The 21,008-nt window shown below is 40.4% G+C and overlaps 2 protein-coding genes across 2 annotated transcripts; one reads left to right on the top strand and one right to left on the bottom strand.

Annotated features, from left to right (window-relative positions):
* Nucleotides 1-1,089: 1,089 nt before the first annotated feature.
* On the top strand, nt 1,090-3,077 carry sostdc1b (sclerostin domain containing 1b; the record flags this gene model as incomplete). The annotated part of the gene is made up of 2 exons (XM_083899590.1): nt 1,090-1,312; nt 2,641-3,077. The coding sequence occupies 2 exons, from the start codon at nt 1,090-1,092 to the stop codon at nt 3,075-3,077; spliced, it is 660 nt and encodes a 219-aa protein (XP_083755716.1).
* Nucleotides 3,078-13,099: 10,022 nt separating this feature from the next.
* LOC310935971 (ankyrin repeat and MYND domain-containing protein 2-like) lies at nt 13,100-19,335 on the bottom strand (the record flags this gene model as incomplete). The annotated part of the gene is made up of 10 exons (XM_083899984.1): nt 13,100-13,257; nt 14,204-14,327; nt 14,425-14,553; nt 15,570-15,705; nt 15,784-15,998; nt 16,088-16,248; nt 17,214-17,312; nt 17,416-17,554; nt 18,902-18,966; nt 19,269-19,335. 10 exons carry the CDS (start codon nt 19,333-19,335, stop codon nt 13,100-13,102), a joined length of 1,293 nt encoding a protein of 430 aa, XP_083756110.1.
* Between the last annotated feature and the right edge of the window lie 1,673 nt (nt 19,336-21,008).

Below are 21,008 nucleotides of genomic sequence, written 5' to 3' on the forward strand. Positions count from 1 at the left end.
TCCTGAACTTTATGTGACGCGATACTGCTTCCTACAACAATTAATATGTCCACTAGGGGTCGCTATAAACCACATAAAAAGTGTTGTTACTATTTAATTTTCTTTTTTAGTTTTAAATGTCCTACTATGAAATAATTGTATATTTTCTCCCATCAAACAAAGTAAACACTGTTGTAATTTCTTAAGATATATATTTTTTAATGATAATATGCATAATTAGACTTTTTATGGAGCATATTTGCACACACACACACACACACACACACACACACACACACACACACACACACACACACACACACACACACACACACACTGTCAAATACAGACAGTTGAAAGTGAGGTCACGAGTTTGTCTGCAGTGGCCAGCATTGGCCACGAGGTGGAGACAAAGTGACAGCTATTTAAATCACAAACACACACTCGTTGAATTGGTGAATACTAAACTAAAAATAATAAACATACAAGGAATTTGCTTTGATAAAGACAACACAATATAAAAAGAGTGAATCTACTAATATGAATTAATGTGAATTAAACGGAAAAATCAGCACACAACACTTGACTATTTACAAACAAAACAACACAAAAACATGCGCACCAATGAAAAGTTACAGTTACGGACAATTAAAAGTCACCTAAAATATCCTATGTCTACGTCAAATGCCATATATGAATTAAAAACTCATGTATACACAAAGAAAGAACACAAATATTGTTTTATTTATTTACATAGTGGGTCACTTTTTATTTGATCAATTTTCCAATTGATCAATAAAAAAATAATAAAAACATACGATTATAATTAAGTATAACTTTATTTTGCATAGTGAAACATGTGGTTTGATATCCCATCCAGGGATTTTGACCAGAGTCAGCTCATCCCGATACAGAGGAGCCCCCTTTTTCACGTCAGCCCCTGCCCCCTGAGATGTCTGTGAACACCACTGCTGTTGCATGTACAGGTACACGAGCCTGTGGTGGTGTTGGGTGTCACTGCAGGTGGAGGTGGATATATAAAGACGTGCAGGAACAGGGCTGAGCTTCATCACATCAGCTGTTCTCCTGTCACAGTCAGGTGCTGCAGTCATGCTCCGTGGTGCCAGTGGACTCCAGGTCCTTATGATGATGATGATGATGATCATGATGATGATGATGATGGTGAGCAGGAGCAGCTCAGCAGTTCACAACGACGCAACAGAGTCCGTGAACCGGGATCAGCTGCGGATCAGCGTGGAGGAGACAGACCCTGGAGACATGAACCAGGCGAGGAACGGAGGGAGGAGGAACGGTGATACTCATGTGAGACCTGGTGAGTCCAACATCTAACATCTGACATTTAACATCCAGCATCTGACATTTAATATCTAACATCTGACATCTAACATCTAACATCTGACATCCGACATCTGACATTAAACATCTAACATCTCACATCTAACATCTAACATCTAACATCCAACATCCGACATCCAACATCCGACATCTAACATCTAACATCTAACATCCAACATCCAACATCCAACATCTAACATCTAACATCCAACATCCAACATCTAACATCCAACATCCAACATCCAACATCTAACATCTAACATCTAACATCTGATATCCAACATCTGACATCTGACATTCATTCAGTTGTGACAAAGTCAGGTCAACGTTCTGGCAACCAAAAGAGAACGTTCTGTAACGGTTGTATGAAGGTTGGGACAAAATAACATTCCTGGGTACCTTTAGAGAATGTTCTCCAAAGGTTGTACGAAGGTTGTGACCAAATGTGCAACCAAAAACTAACGTGAGGAAAATATTCCATATCAACCACAGGAGAACTTTGGGAGGATCCTTCTTGGGAGGAACGGGCCTAAAACCTTCTGGGAACCAAAAACTGTTAGCTGTGATATATGGATATAGATATATATTTATATTGTTTATTTATAAGGTTCTTCGGCTTGTCCTCATAGGAGAACCCTTTTTGGCTCCAGGGTTCCACTAAGAACCCTTTTATTCAGGAAAGGGGTTTTAAAGGGTTCTCTGGATCAAAATGGTTCTTACTGGAACCATTAGTGTTACCAAGAACCCTTTCTTTGAGAAGGGTTTTTCAAAAGCGATAAGTAGAACCATAGGGTTCTTCAGCTTGTCCTCAAAGGAGAACCCTTTTGGAGGGTTCCACCAAGAACCCTTTAAAAACCCTTCTTTTTCAGAAGCTAATGGTCCCAGCCTCAGCCCTTGTAGAAGAAACCTTTTGGAACCCTTATTTCTAAGAGTGCAGTGTACTACAGCTTCTTGAAGGAACAACCAGCTCGTTCAAGCCATCGTGTTGTTGTTGTTGTTGTTTATCCGTTTTCCAAACACATGCTATATATTGTTGAGCTTCCAAAAAAACCCTCAAAATATTGAGTAAAGCTCTTACATTTTTAGAGGTACCAACACTTTCTGGATAAATAGAGTATTGAATAAGCATATTTTTGGATTAAAGGTCACCTCTTCACCAATTATTTGACTCGTTATATCCAACATTTTCCTCTTAAAGGACAGCATCTGTTAAATAAAGAGCCTTTTTGGACATTTTAAAACAAGTATCATGGATGTTTTGGTTAAAGTAGCTGAACACTAATTCCCTTTTCCATGTCCCAGCAGGTGTAGACCAGAGCCAGGTGGGCTGCAGGGAGCTGAGGTCCACCAAGTACATCTCTGACGGCCAGTGCACCAGCGTGAACCCCATCAAAGAGCTGGTGTGCGCCGGCGAGTGTCTGCCCGCTCACCTGCTGCCCAACTGGATCGGCGGCGGCGGCGGCTACACGGGCAGGTACTGGAGCCGCCGCGACGCCCAGGAGTGGCGCTGCATCATCGACAGGACCAGGACCCAGAGGATCCAGCTGCAGTGCCAGGACGGAAGCTCCCGGACGTACAAGATCACGGTGGTGACCTCGTGCAAGTGCAAGCGCTACTCCAGGCAGCAGAACGACTCGGGCCACAAGGACACGTCTGTGCTCGGCGGCAAACAGAGGAAACATCTGAGGAAGCCCGGACACCACGAAGACAAACCGGAGAAACAACAGACGTCCGAAATCTGACCGATCGCCGTCACAGAGCCGCGCGTTAAAGTGAATAGAGTAGATTTAGAAGTTAGAGGAAATGTAAAGATAGACATTAATGTCATGTCCGACCTGGACTGAGGAAGTTACACATTACTTATGGTTACATGTATCGTATATATATATATATATATATACAGTTATTTTGTTTCGTTGTATTTGAACAATAACAAAATAATACCACTTTAAAAAAAAAAAAAATCAAAGCTTGAGAGAAACGTTTAAAACACCAGAAGATAAACTACAAAACATTTAACATCATTATCTGTAGATCAGCGTCATGTGTTCGTATAGTTTGAGTGGAGCGGGCCGCATGTGGCCCACGGGCCTTAGGTTTGAAACCCCCAAAAAAACACAAAATATTGAAGTTTGTCATCAGTTTGAAGGTTTTTGAGGTTTGGGAAGTGACTCAGCTTCATCTCCAGCTGTAGGAGAACTCTTTTAATCCCTAATATAATCTTCATTTATGTGTGGATTTTTTACATTTTTGCACTTCCTGTGTTTTACGAACCACATCCTGACTGAAGATGATCATCCAACGGTTAGTTAGTCACGTTTAATGCTAAAAGAACTGTTAGTCGGACTTTAGCCGACACATAAACATAAATCTCTTCTGAACACATTTGCTCTTACTTGTATAAAATGAATAATTTCTTATTTGACAGATGTGTTTGTTAACTGTTGTTGTAAATAATGCTCTTGTTTTTATGCTCTACCTCATTTAAACCATTCACTTTTTATAGACGCTTAGTCTGAAACTGCTTTAGCAACAACAGTGGAACCAGACATACACTACACTCTTAGGAATAAAAGTGCTAAGTAGAACCATATAAGGTTCTTCGGCTTGTCCTCATAGGAGAACCCTTTTTGGTAACCCTAACCCTAAACCTAACCCTTACCCTTACCCTTACCCTAACTCTAACCCCTAACCCTAACCCTAACCCTAACCCTTATAAAGGTTCCACCTGGAACCCTTTTGGAGGGTTCCACCAAGAACCCTTTTAAAACCCTTTATTCAGGAAAGGGCTTTTAAAGAGTTCTCTGGATCAACTCTGGCTCAAACTAACCCCAACCCAACCCTAACCCCTAAGAAGCAAATGGCTCCAGGTAGAACCTCAGCCCTTGTAGAAGAACCTTTTTGGAACCCTTATTTCTAAGAGTGTATATGGACAAAAGTATTTGGATTGCAGCTAAAAAATATTCCACACTTTTTGGAACACTTTCTTCAAGATTTCTATGTGAATGTGTGTCCATCATTCATTCTGTTGAGCGTTGATGAGTTCAGACACTGGATAACGAGAAGGACGAGCCCATTCTCCACCAACATATCCAGGAATTTATTTTTCTGGGGGAAAATAATCCCCAGATAATCTGTGTTGGTTTGCATCTCCACCGCAGCTCAAAGTTCCAGAAATCTTTCCTTCGTTTAAATGTCTCGTTTAAAGGCTTTCTAGAGTTCCTGGTAATCTGAAAAGTCCCCAGTCACGAGTAGGTACTTAAATCTCCATTATTTTGATAATCCTGGGGTAAAGGAGAAATGATCATGTGGGGGAAAAGTTTGTTAATCTCTGGTTCCAGTTCGTTCCCAAAGGTGCTCGATGGTCAGGTTGAGGTCAGGCGGTTCAGTCGAGTTCTTCCACATCAAACTCTTAAGTCAAACCATGTCTTTGTAGTCGTTGCTTTGTGCACTGGGACGTCACAGTCATGTTGGAATAGAAAAGAACTTTCCTTTAAACCTTTGCCACAAACTTGGAAGAGTAAATATCGTCCTTCATTGGAGATAATGGATCTAAAAAAAGCCTGAAAAACAGCCGGTGTGGCCAAATACTTTTGTCCTTATAGTGTATTGATATATATATTTATATATCAATACACATTTCTGTAAAGAAAGGCCAGGATATGTGTATAGTTTGGTTTACAGACTGCAGCAGTTAGTTTTGTCTGACATATTTGTCGTATAAGCAACATAATATTTTAATAAATGTGAAGTTAGATGACGCTTAGATCACCTGCTGTATAGTTTAGGTGGGTAAGGTTTTTATGGGTATTTTTCTTTTTGTAATTTATTTTTGTACCAGAACAGTTAAAAAAGTGTGTGTTTGTATATTTTTTGGTATGAAATAAAAATAGTTGATGAAAACACAGGTTCATGGTTGTGTGTGTGTGTGTGTGTTTTTAAATTCACTGTCTCAGTGACAACAGAGACGTCAGTGATGAAACTCTTTTCAACAGACGCCAGACTTTGTTTTATTGTGAAGGCGACACCTTTACCTCCAGGCTCCCGGGGGCTCCTCCTTCTCCTTCTTTTCGTCCTTCTTCTTCCTCTTCTTCCAGTTGCGGCAACATGAAGACGTTATATAGTTTCATGTTCCCTGGAAGGTGTGATAAGGTGTGTGTTTGTCCCCGTGTCGCGGTGTGACGTCATGAGGACTCAGATCCAGAATTTGATGACCAGGAAAGTATCCAAAATACAGACTTAGAGAGGCCAAAGAGCAGAATCACACAACTATATAATAAAGAAACACAAGGAGAAGTTCTGTGTGAAAGGCTGTTGTAGGAAAGTGACAACACACTGTGGTGAAGAGGAGATAATAAAGGAGAGAGGAGCCTTTATCCTGTGATCAGGTCATGAAGAACAGGTGAAAGTACTCAGGGAGCAGCCTTCAGTCACTGAACACTGATGGAACACAGGTGACGGAAATAAGACAGGAAACACCAGCATGACATATATATATACATATATATATATATATGTATATATATATGTATGTATATATAGTTTAACACATTTATTTGACCACCTTTAAGGCATCTTTAAATAATTTGGAAAAACTTGTAACTAACGCTGTTATTGTTATTTATTTGGCAATTAAGAAACTTCAAAATTCACCTTTTTATAGTCCCTAACCCAACTAATGTTTATGTTCAGGAATATATAGTAAATAATAACTATAATTTGACATTTTAATCAAGAAATAATAAGAATAATGTACTTTTATATTTTTTTTCTGGGTTTTTCTTGTAGAACAGTACATTTGAATGACAATAATAATTATTATAAATACAGTTATACTAATATTAATCATTAATAATAATTATAATTATATTACAGAAACATCAAACATGATTTTGATCATTAACAATTGTATTAATTGATGTTATTTTAACACTAAATTACTATGAATAAATACAAAACCCTATTTTTTTGTTTTTATTTGATTAAATATACATTTCTGCCAAAAGTCTATTAAAACTCCATCATGTTCACATCCATCTGTATTTATTTATTTTAGTAATAATGGATCAGAAACATTCTCACTTATCCAGTTTAAATGTCTACGTCACACTCGTCTCTGTCATCTTATACTAAATCAGTTTACTTTCTTTATTTATGGTTGAAAATAAACTAAATGTAAGAATGTTCCTGTTTCTTCCTCTTCATGTCTAATATTCTCTCTTTTTCTTTGGTACCAGAGGTGAAACAGAGGTGAACTCTTCTGCCTCCTCCTTCCCTGAGTTTGTTGAACACTTGCTTATTTTGGGGCAGGAAAAGAAGCAATTGCTCTAATCTAATCTCTAATTACTCTGACAATACTTACAGACACCACATCCTGTCAAACCCCCTGTATCTGTATGAATGGAAGCGTTATAGTGCACGTGATGCGCTGATGTTTCTTAGTGTAGAAACTCCAGGTCAGATCAAACATCTACAGTGAGATAAAGTTGTGTTACTGCTGGAGTCTCTACCTCAAGTGTTAATCCTCCTCTTGCCTATATTATGAATAGCATTTCTTGCAGTTCTTTACATCAAAGCCGACGTAGAAGCCACATCAAAAGCACCCGAGCTTCATCTTCTGCAAACATGCGGCGTAATAAAAAGCAGCGCAGGAAGCGCACAAAGGTGTATTTTGTGAGGTTTGTGAAAAGGTGCTGCAGCAGGATGTCTGAGTGCATGTGTGTTCTGCACTCAATAGGCCTGAGATCAGTCAAAGACAGTTTTAATCTCCTGTGCTCACAGACACAGCTGCTCCTCATTCAGGCAGGATGTGAGCGGGCGACGGCACAAAGGCTTCGTAACCAGCTCCGCGTATAACGCTGCGACAATGGATGAAGAGATGAAAACACGACACAAGAACAAACAGTTGTACTGTTTGTGTACTTCACACACACTTTTGTGTGAACTTTACGTGGATTTACAGTGAATGTTTAAGGTTTGCTGACATGTATGACATATAGGCTGCAGGAGTGCACTCTTAGGAATAAGGGGGGCTGAGGTTCTACCTGGAACCATCAGCTTCTGAAAAAAAAGGGCTCTTAAAGGGTTCTTGGTGGAACCCTCCAAAAGGGTTCTCCTATGAGGACACGCTGAAGAACCCTATGGTTCTACTTATCGCTCTTTTTTGAAAAACCCTTCTCAAAGAAAGGGTTCTTAGTAAAACTAATGGTTCCAGTAAGAACTAATTTGATCCAGAGAACCCTTTAAAACCCCTTTCCTGAATAAAGGGTTTTAAAAGGGGTCTTGGTGGAACCCTCCAAAAGGGTTCTCCTATGAGGACAAGCTGAAGAACCCTATGGTTCTACTTATCGTTTTTAAAAAAAAATCCCTTCTCAAAGAAAGGGTTCTTAGTAAAACTAATGGTTCCAGTAAGAACTAATTTGATCCAGAGAACCCTTTAAAACCCCCTTCCCTGAATAAAGGATTTTAAAGGGGTTCTTGGTGGAACCTTTATAAAAAGGTTCTACCTGGAGCCAAAAAGGGTTCTCCTATGAGGACAAGCCGAAGAACCTTATATGTTTCTACTAAGCACTTTTATTTCCAAGAGTGTAGAATTAAAGATAAAATAATGGAATTTAATCTGACATTTTACCCTAATCTGAACCCAATTCTAACCCTAACCCCCCAAAAAAACAGATTTTAACCCTGAAAACGCCCTTTAAACATGTGAGGACCACCCAAAATGTCCTCACCCCACATGGTTTATGCATTTTTTCTTGGTGGAACCCTCCAAAAGGGCCAAAAAGGGTTCTCCTATGAGGACAAGCCGAAGAACCTTATATGGTTCTACTTTGCCCTTTTATTTCTAAGAGTGTAGAGCCGTGTTCCTCAATCCCGATCCCTGCTCTTCATGCTTTAGATGTTTCTCCTGGTCCAACACTTGATTCAAATAAACGTGTCGGAGCAGGTGAAACATCTAAAACATGCAGGTCCTGGGAAACCAGGACCAGGACTGAGGAACTTCTAGTATTGTGACACCTCGAAGACAGATGTTGAGATGTTTCTCCTCAGCCTCACTTTCTCACACACGGTGAACGTCCTTCAGGCGACGCATCCAGTTTCTATAGAGCTCCGTCTTCCTGACTGCATTGTTATCCATTTCCACAGCTCTGTTCCCATTGGGGGGGGGGGGGGGGGGTTGGGGGGGGCCCACGCTGACCCCTGCCACTGTGCGCTCAGAGGCACAAGCAGCAAGCGAGCATGGCTGCTGTCACACCGACTGTACGTATAGAGTCACAATCCTCCAGTTTCCAGCCCATTATGTGGCCTCTCCTCCTCCTCCTCCTCCTCCTCCTCCTCCTCCTCCTCCTCCTCCTCCTCCTCCGTGTGTCTCACTCGCTCCGGACGGCAGCGACGCATAAAAGATCGATCTCAAATTTCCGGTTCCTGAGATGTAAAAATTAGCAAATCCTCTGTGGGATCAAGTAACTTTGATTGTGTTCTTACAAGCCCCGCAGGTTTTCTGTTTGCCCCCCCCCCCCCCCCCCCACGATCCATACCTCCACCTCGATGATGGGATGTCACAAACATTAGCTTTTTTGGGGTAACTGGAGACGATTTTGAGAGCCAACAGAGAAGAAACACTCCACACCTCGGCGCAACAATAACGACGTGAGCCTTTATCGGACAAGTTCTGGAGTGGATTTATTTTCAGTGGTATCAAAGGAGAGACAAGGGCAGCTGGAGCAAAGTCATTGTCACAGAGTCCTGGGAACTGCGTGTAAAAGGACACCTCAGGTCTTAGGGGCAAAGTTTCGGCAGGATGAAGGCGGAGAGGAGGCTTTGTCAGGCTACTGTATGATTGGGATGATGGACACACACACATACATCATGGTGGTGAGCTCATCTGCTTCATCCTCGGCTCGTGGGACTCGGCGAAGGAACTGGATTTTCAAAACAAACCCTTGATGCAGACTCTTAAAATGTTCTAGTTCATAGGGCCAATTCTAATTCCTATCTTCACCCTCAAGCTCAACCCTTAATCTTAACTGGCCTCAAAACCAAGTGTTGAGGGTTATTTTGTCACTTAGAAATGGGACACCCCTTAAATGCAGTTACGTCTTCAGACTGTAGGGGGCAGAATAACGCGAAAGCTGCATCCAGTCTGTCATCTCCAAAAGAGAAGAAGAAGAAGAAGAACACATTTACGTCAGGATTATTTATTACGATCCGTTTGTCAGTCAAGTTATTAGGTTGTCAGTTAGTTATAAGATGATACTCATACAAATACCACAACCACGACTTATTGAAAAGTAAACCATAGCAAACTATTGACAAACGATCGTAAAATAAAAATAAATGTTACGCAACAATGACGTCAGTAATCCATAATATGGGCCTAAACTAAGATAATACAATGTTTTTCATCATTTTTATATCTCTATTAACAAAGAAAATAGTTCATTTGTAGCGTACTCGTTTCGCTGCTTTCGGCGCCATCTTTGTTCTATCAAAACACGCAATGCATTCTGGGTAGCCCCTGCTTCCAAGGGTGGTTTCGGAAAATCTCAATGTTGATGGCGATACAGCCCTTAAACTTGACCCTTAGTCTCTAGTTTGGTCAGTAGGTGAAAAAAGTCCAACTTTTTGAACAAAATACTAATGTTTAGGATGATATTTCACATATTTTCACATAATAAAATACATTAAAGTGTTTGTTTTGATATGGAACAATAACTAGTTCACAATATAAACATAGTTATTTAAAAAGAAACCAAACAGAAACGACTCTATGAATAATATGAAGTGGGGCCACATTTCTCCCGGCTATCGTTCTACATGTGCGTATGTTTTGGTTGTTTTGTACCCACAATGCCCTGCGTCATAGTCCGCTTCCTGCATTTGGTTCACTTGAAGCTAACCGCGACGTACGCTTTTAGGAAGACCGGAGTTTGCTTCTTTGGTGCGGATCGGAGTCCGGTTGCACATTCGAACCGGACTTTCTGAGCAAACGGACTGGGAGTTCTAGAAGTTCTGCGTACTGCAGCTTTAACCTAACTGAACAGAGAGAGAGAGAGAGAGAGAGTGCAGCAGTGATAACTGAGTCTGTCTCTCATGGTTCTGAAAAACCTCCTCATGTCGTATCTGGACGTGGATCAACGTCCAGTCACCGTGAAATCTCAAAAACACGGAGCAGAAACGGCAAATGTGAGAGAAACAAGTAGATGTTAAACATTCGTTCTGTTGCACTCAATGTTTGGCACTCTCATCTCGTCACAGTCAAACTGGACAATGAGCCGGAGTACGTCAGTGCCTCGGCGTGAACCCTCAGCGTGTGTCATTTCTCCAAACTGAAATCTTAGAACACGCGAGCGCTAACGCAGGTTTCCTGGACGATGAGATCACCAAGAAAGCGACAAGGCTATCGAATGCTCCTTGAGCTGTAGTGACACCCAACACCTGACGAGGAATAAACAGCACAGCTTTTGTCTTCTGCTGTCTGCAGGGCCTGTGTGTGTGCGTGTGTGTGTGTGTGTGTGTGTGTGTGTGTGTGTGTGTGTGTGTGTGTGTGTGTGTGTGTGTGTGTGTGTGTGTGTGCGTGCGTGTGTGCGTGTGTTACAATAACACGTCCTCGTGGATAGGAAACCCTGTATCCTTAATGTCGACCGTAATGGACCGTCGTAGGGTTACAATCACTGCTGAGCTTGTTCTTCACCTTTATTTGCTCTCGTGAACAAAACGAAAAAGTTCAAATTCAACTGTAATCTTTACAAAAAAAAAATGTAGCAGCAAAATAAGTCAATTTAATCGATTTCTGTGACGTCCCTTTGGCCCCCTGGGGCCCTCATGTAGTGGATAAAGTGGTAGAAAATTTGATGGATTGATGACTTTAACTGTGATACACTCTCAGAAATAAAAGTGCTAAATCGAACCATAAGGTTCTTCGGCTTGTCCCTTTATTCAGGAAAGGGGTTTTAAAGGGTTCTCTGGATCAAAGTGGGTCTTACTGGAACCATTAGTGTTACCAAGAACCCTTGAAAAACCCTTTCTTCTGCAATAGGTTTTTCAGAAACAAATGGTTCCGGGTAGAACCTCATCCCTTGTAGAAGAACCCTTTTGGAACCCTTATTTCTAAGAGTGTAGATGACCCTTTATCTTTCAACGAGATGGAGTCAGATTGTAATTCAGTTTCATTACTAAAGCAAACTACACTTTAGCATAAACCATAAAGCTTTGTATAAAAAAAGTTTCTTTTTATTTCCTTCTTTCAAAGTGAACACCTCGTATTTAGAAATCCAGGTGATTAATACAAGTATTTTAATATTTTGTGCATCACACCCGTCGATGTCAAGAATGATATTGAAAACAATCCAAATAGTGCTTTATTATTTCAAAGTGGGTCACTTTTAATTTCCTTAATTTCCACAAACAATAGAAGGTCTACATATACATAATAAACAGCAATGACAAGTCAACAGTTTTCTTTTTGTAGTTCATAAATGTAATCATTCATTATTTTGTATATAGTACATGTGTATATAAATAACATACGTGATATTATCTTCATTTTATGGGTCTATTATTTGGGTGCCGAGGGGACAAAAACGGCTCTTTTCATAGTAAAGGTTGGTCTGATCTCGGGAGGACAGAGGAAATGCTGCCACCTGCTGTTGTAACTGGAGTAATTTAATACAAGTCCTGACAATAACTGATGAGATACTGTGAAGAAGAACATATTATACCTTTCTCTTATAAAACCACACAGAATGTGGTATAATATAGAAGTTTTAGTCAATTTTGTTAATAAATTATGATTTTAAATCACAGAAATCACTAATTATTTTCACAAACCCAAAAAAAACTGTTTAGTAAGACTTTATTTCTATAGCACATTTAAAAAAAACAACAGGATTTGACCACAGTGCTTTACAAAGTAAAAGGTACAACAGGAAACAAATAAAACACAAATAGTAAAGTGGTAAAAATCTACTAACACATTACTGTAAATGTCCAGACAAAACGTTATCACATCGAAGGGAAGGTCAAAGGGAAGGGAAAACTATTTAAAATATTCATTATTGGGGGCAGATTTGAAATGGTTTGACCTCAGTGAGCAGCAGGATTATGGTCTAAGATGACAAACAAAGAACTACAATAATCCAGCTGAGATGTTACAAATGTGTGGATCAACATCTGTGATGATAGTGAGGGCAGAGAGAGCTGGACTTTGTTAACTGAGGACTAGACGGCCAAAAGTTTGAGTCATCCATGTTTTTATGTGTATAGTGAATTATATGAATGTAATAAAACAAAATCAAACAGCATGAAATTACAAAATTTGGCAACTTTACTTCACAATAGCACCACACATTCCACTCTACACAACTGTCACCAACAACGGAACATTATCCCCTCTTCTTCTTCTTCTGTTTCTTAATCTATGACTTGAACATCCTTTTTGTTCTCATGCCAATATGAAAATCCATGTACACTGTTTTGAGGTATGTTTTATGTAAAAGAATATGGGAAAAAAACACAATCTCAAAATCAAAAAGGAGGAAAGAGGACGTGGAGATGACAAACAGTCTCTTCCCAGAGAAGTTAGAAGCCTCTTTTAATCCACGTACCACTAACCAGGCTTTTGCAAGTTACCAAGAACAGCTTTAGTTTTCCTGCTGACACATTGGTTTCTCCTCAGCCAGGATTTAAACCTTATATTATTATTATTATTATTATTTCTGTGAAGATTCACAGACTCTCAGAGAATTGTGTGGTCGTCCCCGGCTCAGTCTCGGGTGAACGACTGCCCCTCGGTGGAGGTGGAGGGGCAGGCGAGCAGCTCTGCAGGACAACCTCCTGCAGCCGCGGCCACCTTCTCCTCCGCCCGCAGAACCAGCTCCTGCAGAAAGTTGGCCGTCTCCATCACCAGGTCACTTTCGTCGTCTGCCGAGGTGAGAGCAGAGGGACACGGTAAGTATTATGTAACAAAGGTTATTGCACTGAGGAACCAAACACTGTACACGCTTTAGTGGGGACCAAAGCAAGTGAACGTCACTCTTTGTACAGAATATACATGTAATAAACCAACTTGCTCAACAAATATCTCAAGGTTTTGGTTGCAGTTTAATGACATATAGTTTAAAAAAAAACGTAGATTCGGTTCAGCTACAGTCATTGTTGAATTGTTTTGATTTCAATGTTTTTGTAACAATGTTAAGAAAAGTGCTAAAGACATAAAGCTTAAATTTAGGGCCAAAGCATTCACACTGTCATGCAGCGGCCTATTAGGATGTTGGTGAAAATTGGCACACAAATCAGAACTGGCGAGAAAAATAATATAAAAAAAATAAAATAAGGGTACTACGTAAAAAATACCATAAAATGGCTCAATAGCTCCCCCAAAGGTGAAACCCGGTAAAGCAAAGCCGAAATGAAGTTGCACCAAATTTCACAAAACTTGGCGGAAACATGCCACAGCCCAAGACGAACGATAAAGTCCATTGGGACCATGACCTCAACTCAACAGGAATCCCACCGTTTTGAATTTGGCGTCCATCTTGGCGATTTAGATCAAAAACCTGGCTCAGTCCAATAAGACATAATAGAGTTGGGGCAAAGATCCCATCCATCCATCCATCCATTATCTACCGCTTTATCCTCCACCAGAGGGTCGCGGGGGGTGCTGTGCCCATCTCAGCTGACATTTGGCGATAGGCGGGGTACACCCTGGACAGTTCGCCAGTCCATCACAGGGCCACATATAGAGACAAACAACCATTCACTCACACTCTCACCCCTACGGTCAATTTAGAGTGACCGATTCACCTAATGGGGCAAAGATGTAATCCACAAACATTATGTTCCTGGATTAAACTCGGTAGATTAGTACCTTTGAGTTCTTTCAATCTTGGAGTGTCCTTGTCCAGGTCGGCGTCCTGTTCCCGCAGAGACCTGCACATCTTTTTGTGGGTGAACCAGTGAAGCTTTTGGCAGTTCAAGCTGCAGTAAGTGACCTTGAGAGAGGGGAGAATTCAGGGAGAACCACGATCAACACGGAGGCTTGACGTAGCAGAGACTGGGCACTAGCGTACGACTATAACTGGGACTTACTGCTTTACAAAGGGAGCACCTCTTGTCCGCTCCCCTTTCACCACATGTGACACAATAGTCAGCATCTGCAAACGCCATCTGACCTGTGAGGGCCTGGGTCAGCACCGAGTATGCCGTTGGGCTGTTGCCCTAGAAACAGGACACAGTGGTGTATTTAAAGTTATATCAACTAACAGAAACAATTACACAGTAACAGGGATGCAGGATATTGGACTTTTTGACGATCCATTGGGATTGGTTGGCTTGGATACCGATATTTTGCTAACTCATGAACTACTTGTTTTCAATCTTTTCAAGAAAACTACAAGGGTGAATTCCAATTCCTTGCTTAATCCTCAATCTTAACCCTCAATCTCAAAAATGTGCGATCCCTCTAGTGCAAGTGCTGTCCCAATTCTCAGAAAAATTAAGTTGAGGGCCAAGTTTAAGGGCTGTGTTGTTGAGATTTTCCGAGACCACCCTTGGGAGCAAGGGCTACCCAGAATGCATTGCGTGTTTTCACATAAGAAAGATGGCGTCGAAAGCAGCGAAGCGAGCGCGATACAAATGAAGTGTTTTCTTTGTTAATAGAGATATAAAAATGATGAAAACCATTGTATTATCTTAGTTTAGGCCCATATTATGGATTACTGACGTCATTGTTGCGTAACATTTATTTTTGTCAATAGCCGGCCGGTGCGGACAATCGATGGTTTGCTATGGTTTACTTTTCAATAAGTCGTGGTGTGTGGTAACTGTCAGCTGAAAATGTCCGTGGTTGTGGTATTTGTATGAGTATCATCTTATAACTAACTGACAACCTAATAACTTGACTGACAAACGGATCGTAATAAATAATCCTGACGTAAATGTGTTCTTCTTCTTCTTCTTTTTTGGAGTTGACAGACTGGACGCTGCTTTCGCGTTATTCTGCCCCCTACAGTCTGAAGACGTATCTGCATTTAAGGGGTGTCCCATTTCTAAGTGACAAAATAACCCTCAACACTTGGTTTTGAGGGCCAGTTAAGATTAAGTGTTGAGCTTGAGGGTTAAAATAGGAATTGGAATTGGCCCCAAGTCCATTTGCTACTGAACCAATCACACACTCGGGGGAGGACTACAACCTGAGAAATGAAATGAGGATCTACGCAGACATCTTCACTTACAATCTCTACCGGTGTAATGCTCCTCACCAGCTGCTGAAGGAGAGTGGCCTCGCAGTAAGGAAACTTCTTGATACAGTCCCGAATGAACTTCTCCTGGTACTGGGGGAAGCCGTCGCTCTCTCTGCCTCTCAACAGACTGGGGGAAAACGGCACCGTTAGAGCAGAGAGTTACGCGAGTTAAAAAACATTTTGAAGTCAGCAGGTCGCCCTTCACCTCTTGACGAGGGCGTCCAGCTTGTCGTCTTGTTTCTGCAGAAACGCCAGGCACTTCTGCAGAACGCAGCTGATGTAGTGCATCTTCATGGCCAGCACCTCGTTCATGTCCTGCTGCTTCACGCACTGCTCGCACAGCAGGTCCATGACCTGGTAACACTTCTCCAGAGCGGCCGCGTCCACCAGCGCCGGGTTCTCCTTCACCAGCATGACTATCTGACAGAGTGGAGAGCTGCTTAGACAAAAAGGTATGCAGGCATTTTTCCCTCCTGAATCTCCCGTTTCACCTCCCTGACAAGCCTCACCTTGACCGGGTTGAGGTTGGTGGTCATGATGATCTTGTGCAGCGGTTCTGCCAGGACTGGCGGCAGCAGGGGCTCCCTCTCCTGACCCTGTGGCCTGGTGTAAAACTCCAGTCGAGACCGAGAGAAGAAGTTGTTGATGACTGTCACGCAGTCGTGTTGACCTGGAAAAGAGACGACGCACAGGTGTCGCTCTGTTTTACGAGGAACATTCACGAGATACAAGAACATATTCCAGACCCTCCCTCATGCGTGAAGTTCCTCCTGAACTGACAAACAATGGTTGTGCTTTGCGTTCTGAAGTGGAAGCTTGGAAGAAGACTTTCTAGTACACTCTTAAGTAGAACCATTTAAGGTTCTTCAGCTTGTCCTCATAGGAGAACACTTTTTGCCTCCAGGTAGAACCTTTTTTATAAAGGATCCACCTGGAACCCTTTTGGAGGGTTCCACCAAGAACCCTTTTAAAACCCTTCATTCAGCAAAGGGTTTTTAAAGGGTTCTCTGGATCAAAATGGTTCTTACTGGAACTATTACTGTTACCAAGAACCTTTGAAAAACCCTTTCTTCTGGAAAGGGTTTTTCAGAAGCAAATGGTTCCAGGTAGGACCACAGTCCTTGTAGAAGAACCCTTTTGGAACCCTTATTTCTAAGAGTGTATGTCAAGTCAAGTTAAGTCAAGTCAACTTTATTTCTAGAGCATATTTAAAAACAAACAACCAAGGTTGACCAAAGTGCTTTACGGATTTTTTACAGGATAAAGCCACAACAACCTAAAAAAAAAGGTGTAAAACATAAAATCAATCAAAAAATAGAGGTAAAACATTAAAATAGTGACATAATAGAATAGTAAAATGGTAAAAACACTACATAGGATTGTCCGAGTTGACTATTTTTATCCTATAATGAAGGTCAAGGAGAAGAGGTGGGCTCTTTAAAAGTGATTTAAAATAATTCCATGGGTAACTCGTTCCAAAGTTTAAGGCTCAGAGCTCAGGATGGAGCGTGAAGAAGAAGAAGAAGAAGAAGAAGATGTTCCGAGAGGTAAGATGGTGCCAAAGCGTTAAGAGCTTTAAAAACCAAACAATAAAACGTTTAAAATCAACCCTCAAACACGACGTGAAGTCCTCACCCACAAACGCTGCCATCTGAGCTGCAGTGCGACCCACGGAATTCACCATGTCTGTCTCTGCTCCTGCGTCCAGCATCATGGACGTGATGGTAGTTTTGCCTGGAGGAAGACGCAGGTTACGTTATATCAACGCTTCTATTCGACTGACACTTAGAAAACTCGATAACACACTCGACACACACACACTAACACACAGTTGTACCTGACAGGCCGGCGAACATGAGAGCGGTGTATCCGTACTCGTGCTGGTTACAGTTCACGTCGGCACCGTGCTGCAGCAGCAAACCACACATGTCCTCTTTACCTTTATACGCCGCATGCATCAGTGGAGTCATGCCGTACTTCAGGGGAAATAAAGGAGGGGACAACATTATTAGATGAGGAAAAGGAGTTTGGAGCAGGTATTTTCTTTGCTAGTTTTTATTTTTTTTTCAATTCTTAGTTTTAGTTTAGTTTTATTAGTTTTAGTTTTTCTCTGGTCAATCAGCATGTAAACGGACGTATTAGGGCCATACTAAGAGGGGAAAATAAAGAAATTACGAGAATAAAGATGTAATATTTTCAGTTTAAAGTCGTAATAATACGAGAAAAAAAATTATGTTATTCTCGTAATATTATGACTTTATTCTTGTAAAGTTATGACTTTATTCTTGTAAAGTTATGACTTTATTCTTGTAATATTATGACTTTTTTCTCGTAATATTATGACTTTTTTCTTGAAATATTATGACTTTATTCTCGTAATATTATGACTTTTTTCTTGTAATATTATGACTTTATTCTTGAAATATTATGACTTTTTTCTCATTATTATTATCGTGTGTGTGTGTGTGTGTGGCTCCAGTGATGCAAAAAAGCTCTGTCACTGCACCTGATAGTGACAGGCTGGCACTCTGAAGGAGTCTGTGAGCTAATTGTAGTGGCGTGGACACTCTCACCAAACACTGTCAAGGGCTGCGGCCGCCTCTCAACAGTCATCCCCATATGTCTCCGTAACAATTGTTAGCACTAGCATGCGTGTTACATATGTGACACGCTGTCCGTCATGTAACACTGAGCAGAGAGGGCTGGTGTCGTGACGGTTATGTCATTTTTACATAAACTAATAAACTAGGGTTCCAGGTAAATGTAGGAGCGTACTCTTTAACCCTTAGTGTTTACGTGGTGCATTGTATGCAACTCGTATATATGGACTCTTATGTTTGTGTTTATAGATCTTCAGGCTTTACAAAATTCCTCTTATTTGTTTGTTGAGTCAATCACTTTTTAAGTGGGAGTTGTAATATTTGTTCAAAAGTAACAAAATAAGAGTTTTTCTTAAGATCGTTCTTCTATTTTGTTGATGTAATTTCCAACTTTCACAAATTCAATCCAATTTTTTTTTATTTTAGTACTGTTTTTATGTAGTTGGCGAAAAACGGAAACAAAAATCATGTCATCAGATTGTCTATAGGTTGTGTGTATATACATTTGACATAGTAAAAGTACTCCAAGGGTTAAACTATATTCAATTCAAAGTTGTAAAACATAATTTGACAAAAACCCTGTATTTTTTTCACTGTTCCTCAAGCTATGCCACTTTTATTTTCATCGTAAAAAAACTTTTACAATAACTTTATCTTAGAAGACAATTACAGTAAACACTACGCACTCAAACACAACAAGTGAGTTTCTTCTATTTTTAATACCTCGTCCAAACAGTTGACTCTGACTGCGTTGCTGGCCAGCAGCCGGGTGACCTCCTTTACAACACCTGTATAAAACAAACGCACCACAGCAAAACTATAGTGAAGAAGGACAATTTTGAGAGCTTTAGAACAGCATAAGTAACTAAATTATCCTAATTATAAGCTTTTCTTCAATACGTCCACAGTTTTATGAGTCAAAAAAACGATGCATTCTGATTTAGAATATGAGGGAAAAGTCTTTCTCTGCTCTCTTTTTATGATCTTATTGATTACAGCAGTGTTTAAGAAAAGTAGATTTCTGTAAACAACCCGACACCTGTTCACTGAAATCTGTTTTTCACAGAAAAGTTGACATAAATCAACTTACCGGCATCAATAAGTTGCAGGATCTTCCTCTCAGATTCTGACAGATCTCCTTTCTGAGGTGCAGCCATTCTTCTTCTTCTCTGCTGTGATGATGATGATGATGATTGTCCTGTCCACAGGTGGTCTCTCACTTTCAAACTACCACCACCACTTTATTACAATACAGTTCACATAACAGTCGAGCCATTCTTGGAACATACCACTCTGCCAACCTAGGAGGGGGGTGGTATTGGTGGTGAGTGGAAGGGACCTGTGAACAGATTTTTACAAACCTTTTAAAAAAATTAAAAACACAAACTGTTTATATTTTTAAAAAAATTAAATATCTTGCAAAATAAATAGAAAACAATACACACAACAACTTCAAAACACAACAAGTCTGCATGTGTGGGTTCTTCCAGTGATGTCATACAATGTACAAATACAAAACAATGTAACCTATTATACATGTATGTACTGTATGAAGCAACACTCAGTTAACTATGTAAACAGATCCAAAAAACTCAATAATGATCTATTATAAGTCAATTGAGGTTTGTTTTATACACATACTTATTGTTTACGTGTCTGTATTTACTGTTTATTACACAGTTTAGACCAATGCTTGTGTACAAACAAATGTATTAATAAAAAAACTGCAAAACACTGCTGTGCCTTTATCGCTCTCTTGAACAATTTAGAACTATTAGAACTAGAACAAATTTAGAAGTAAAAAAAAAAAAATCACTTAAATATACATAATAAAGATATGTGCATATAAAAAAAAGTGCCTTTTTCAGATTAAAATAAACATTTATTCTCAAAAATAATCCAGTTCATGTCTGTGTGTGTGAGTGTGTGTTCATAGTATTTTCTACCTCTTTAGGGCTTATTTTCTGGCTTAAAAACTGACCTTGTCAGGACCAGTAGTCCACATGGAGACCAAAACTTGGTCCTAATGAGGCAGAACCTCATTTCTGAGGAAGATTAGGGCTAAAATTTGAATTGTGGGTAAGTTAAGATTAGGTAAGGTTGTCCAAACTAACAGAAGACCATGCAAGTCCTTAAAAGGATAGCTGTGTGAACCTGCGTGTGTGTGTGCACGCGCGTGTTTATGTGTTCTGTGTTGTGGGGACCAAAATGTGATTCCACACTCACATCATGGGGACATGTCTTCCTTATGGGGACAAAAGTGAGTCCCTGTAATGTAAATGATTATATTTTAAGGTGTGGTTAGGATTAGGTTGGGTTGAAATGCAGCACTGGTTTGTTTATTTATTTTGAGGGGGGGGGGGGGGGGGGGTTATAAATTTCTTAAAATTACAGCATCATTGAGAACAAATTCAAGTTAACGGAATGATAATAAAAAAATATGTGTGTGTGTGTGTGTGTGTGTGTGTGTGTGTGTGTGTGTGTGTGTGTGTGTGTGTGTCCAGACAACAGGGATTGACGCAGTGGATTACACACTGTTACATAATCCATGACCCAGTCAGTTGAACTACAGCCTGTCTGCCTTCACAGGGTTCAGTGAAAGTTTCTTCAGACTCTTCTGTAAGTGTTTGTATCAGCCTGGTTTGTCTAAATGATGTATACACACACACACACACAAAACATGCATGAGTGAGTGAGTGAAATGAGTGAGTGAATGAGTGAGATTATTAGAGTTAGTAATACGACACGTATGTCCTGCGCCTGTACGAGTACGAGGCAGGTTTACGCCGACTGCAGGGATGAGCCCACTATATATAGAGCAGAGCACAAG

The sequence above is a fragment of the Microchirus variegatus genome (genome assembly GCF_963457635.1).
Source record: "Microchirus variegatus genome assembly, chromosome: 13".
NCBI classification, from domain to species: domain Eukaryota; kingdom Metazoa; phylum Chordata; class Actinopteri; order Pleuronectiformes; family Soleidae; genus Microchirus; species Microchirus variegatus.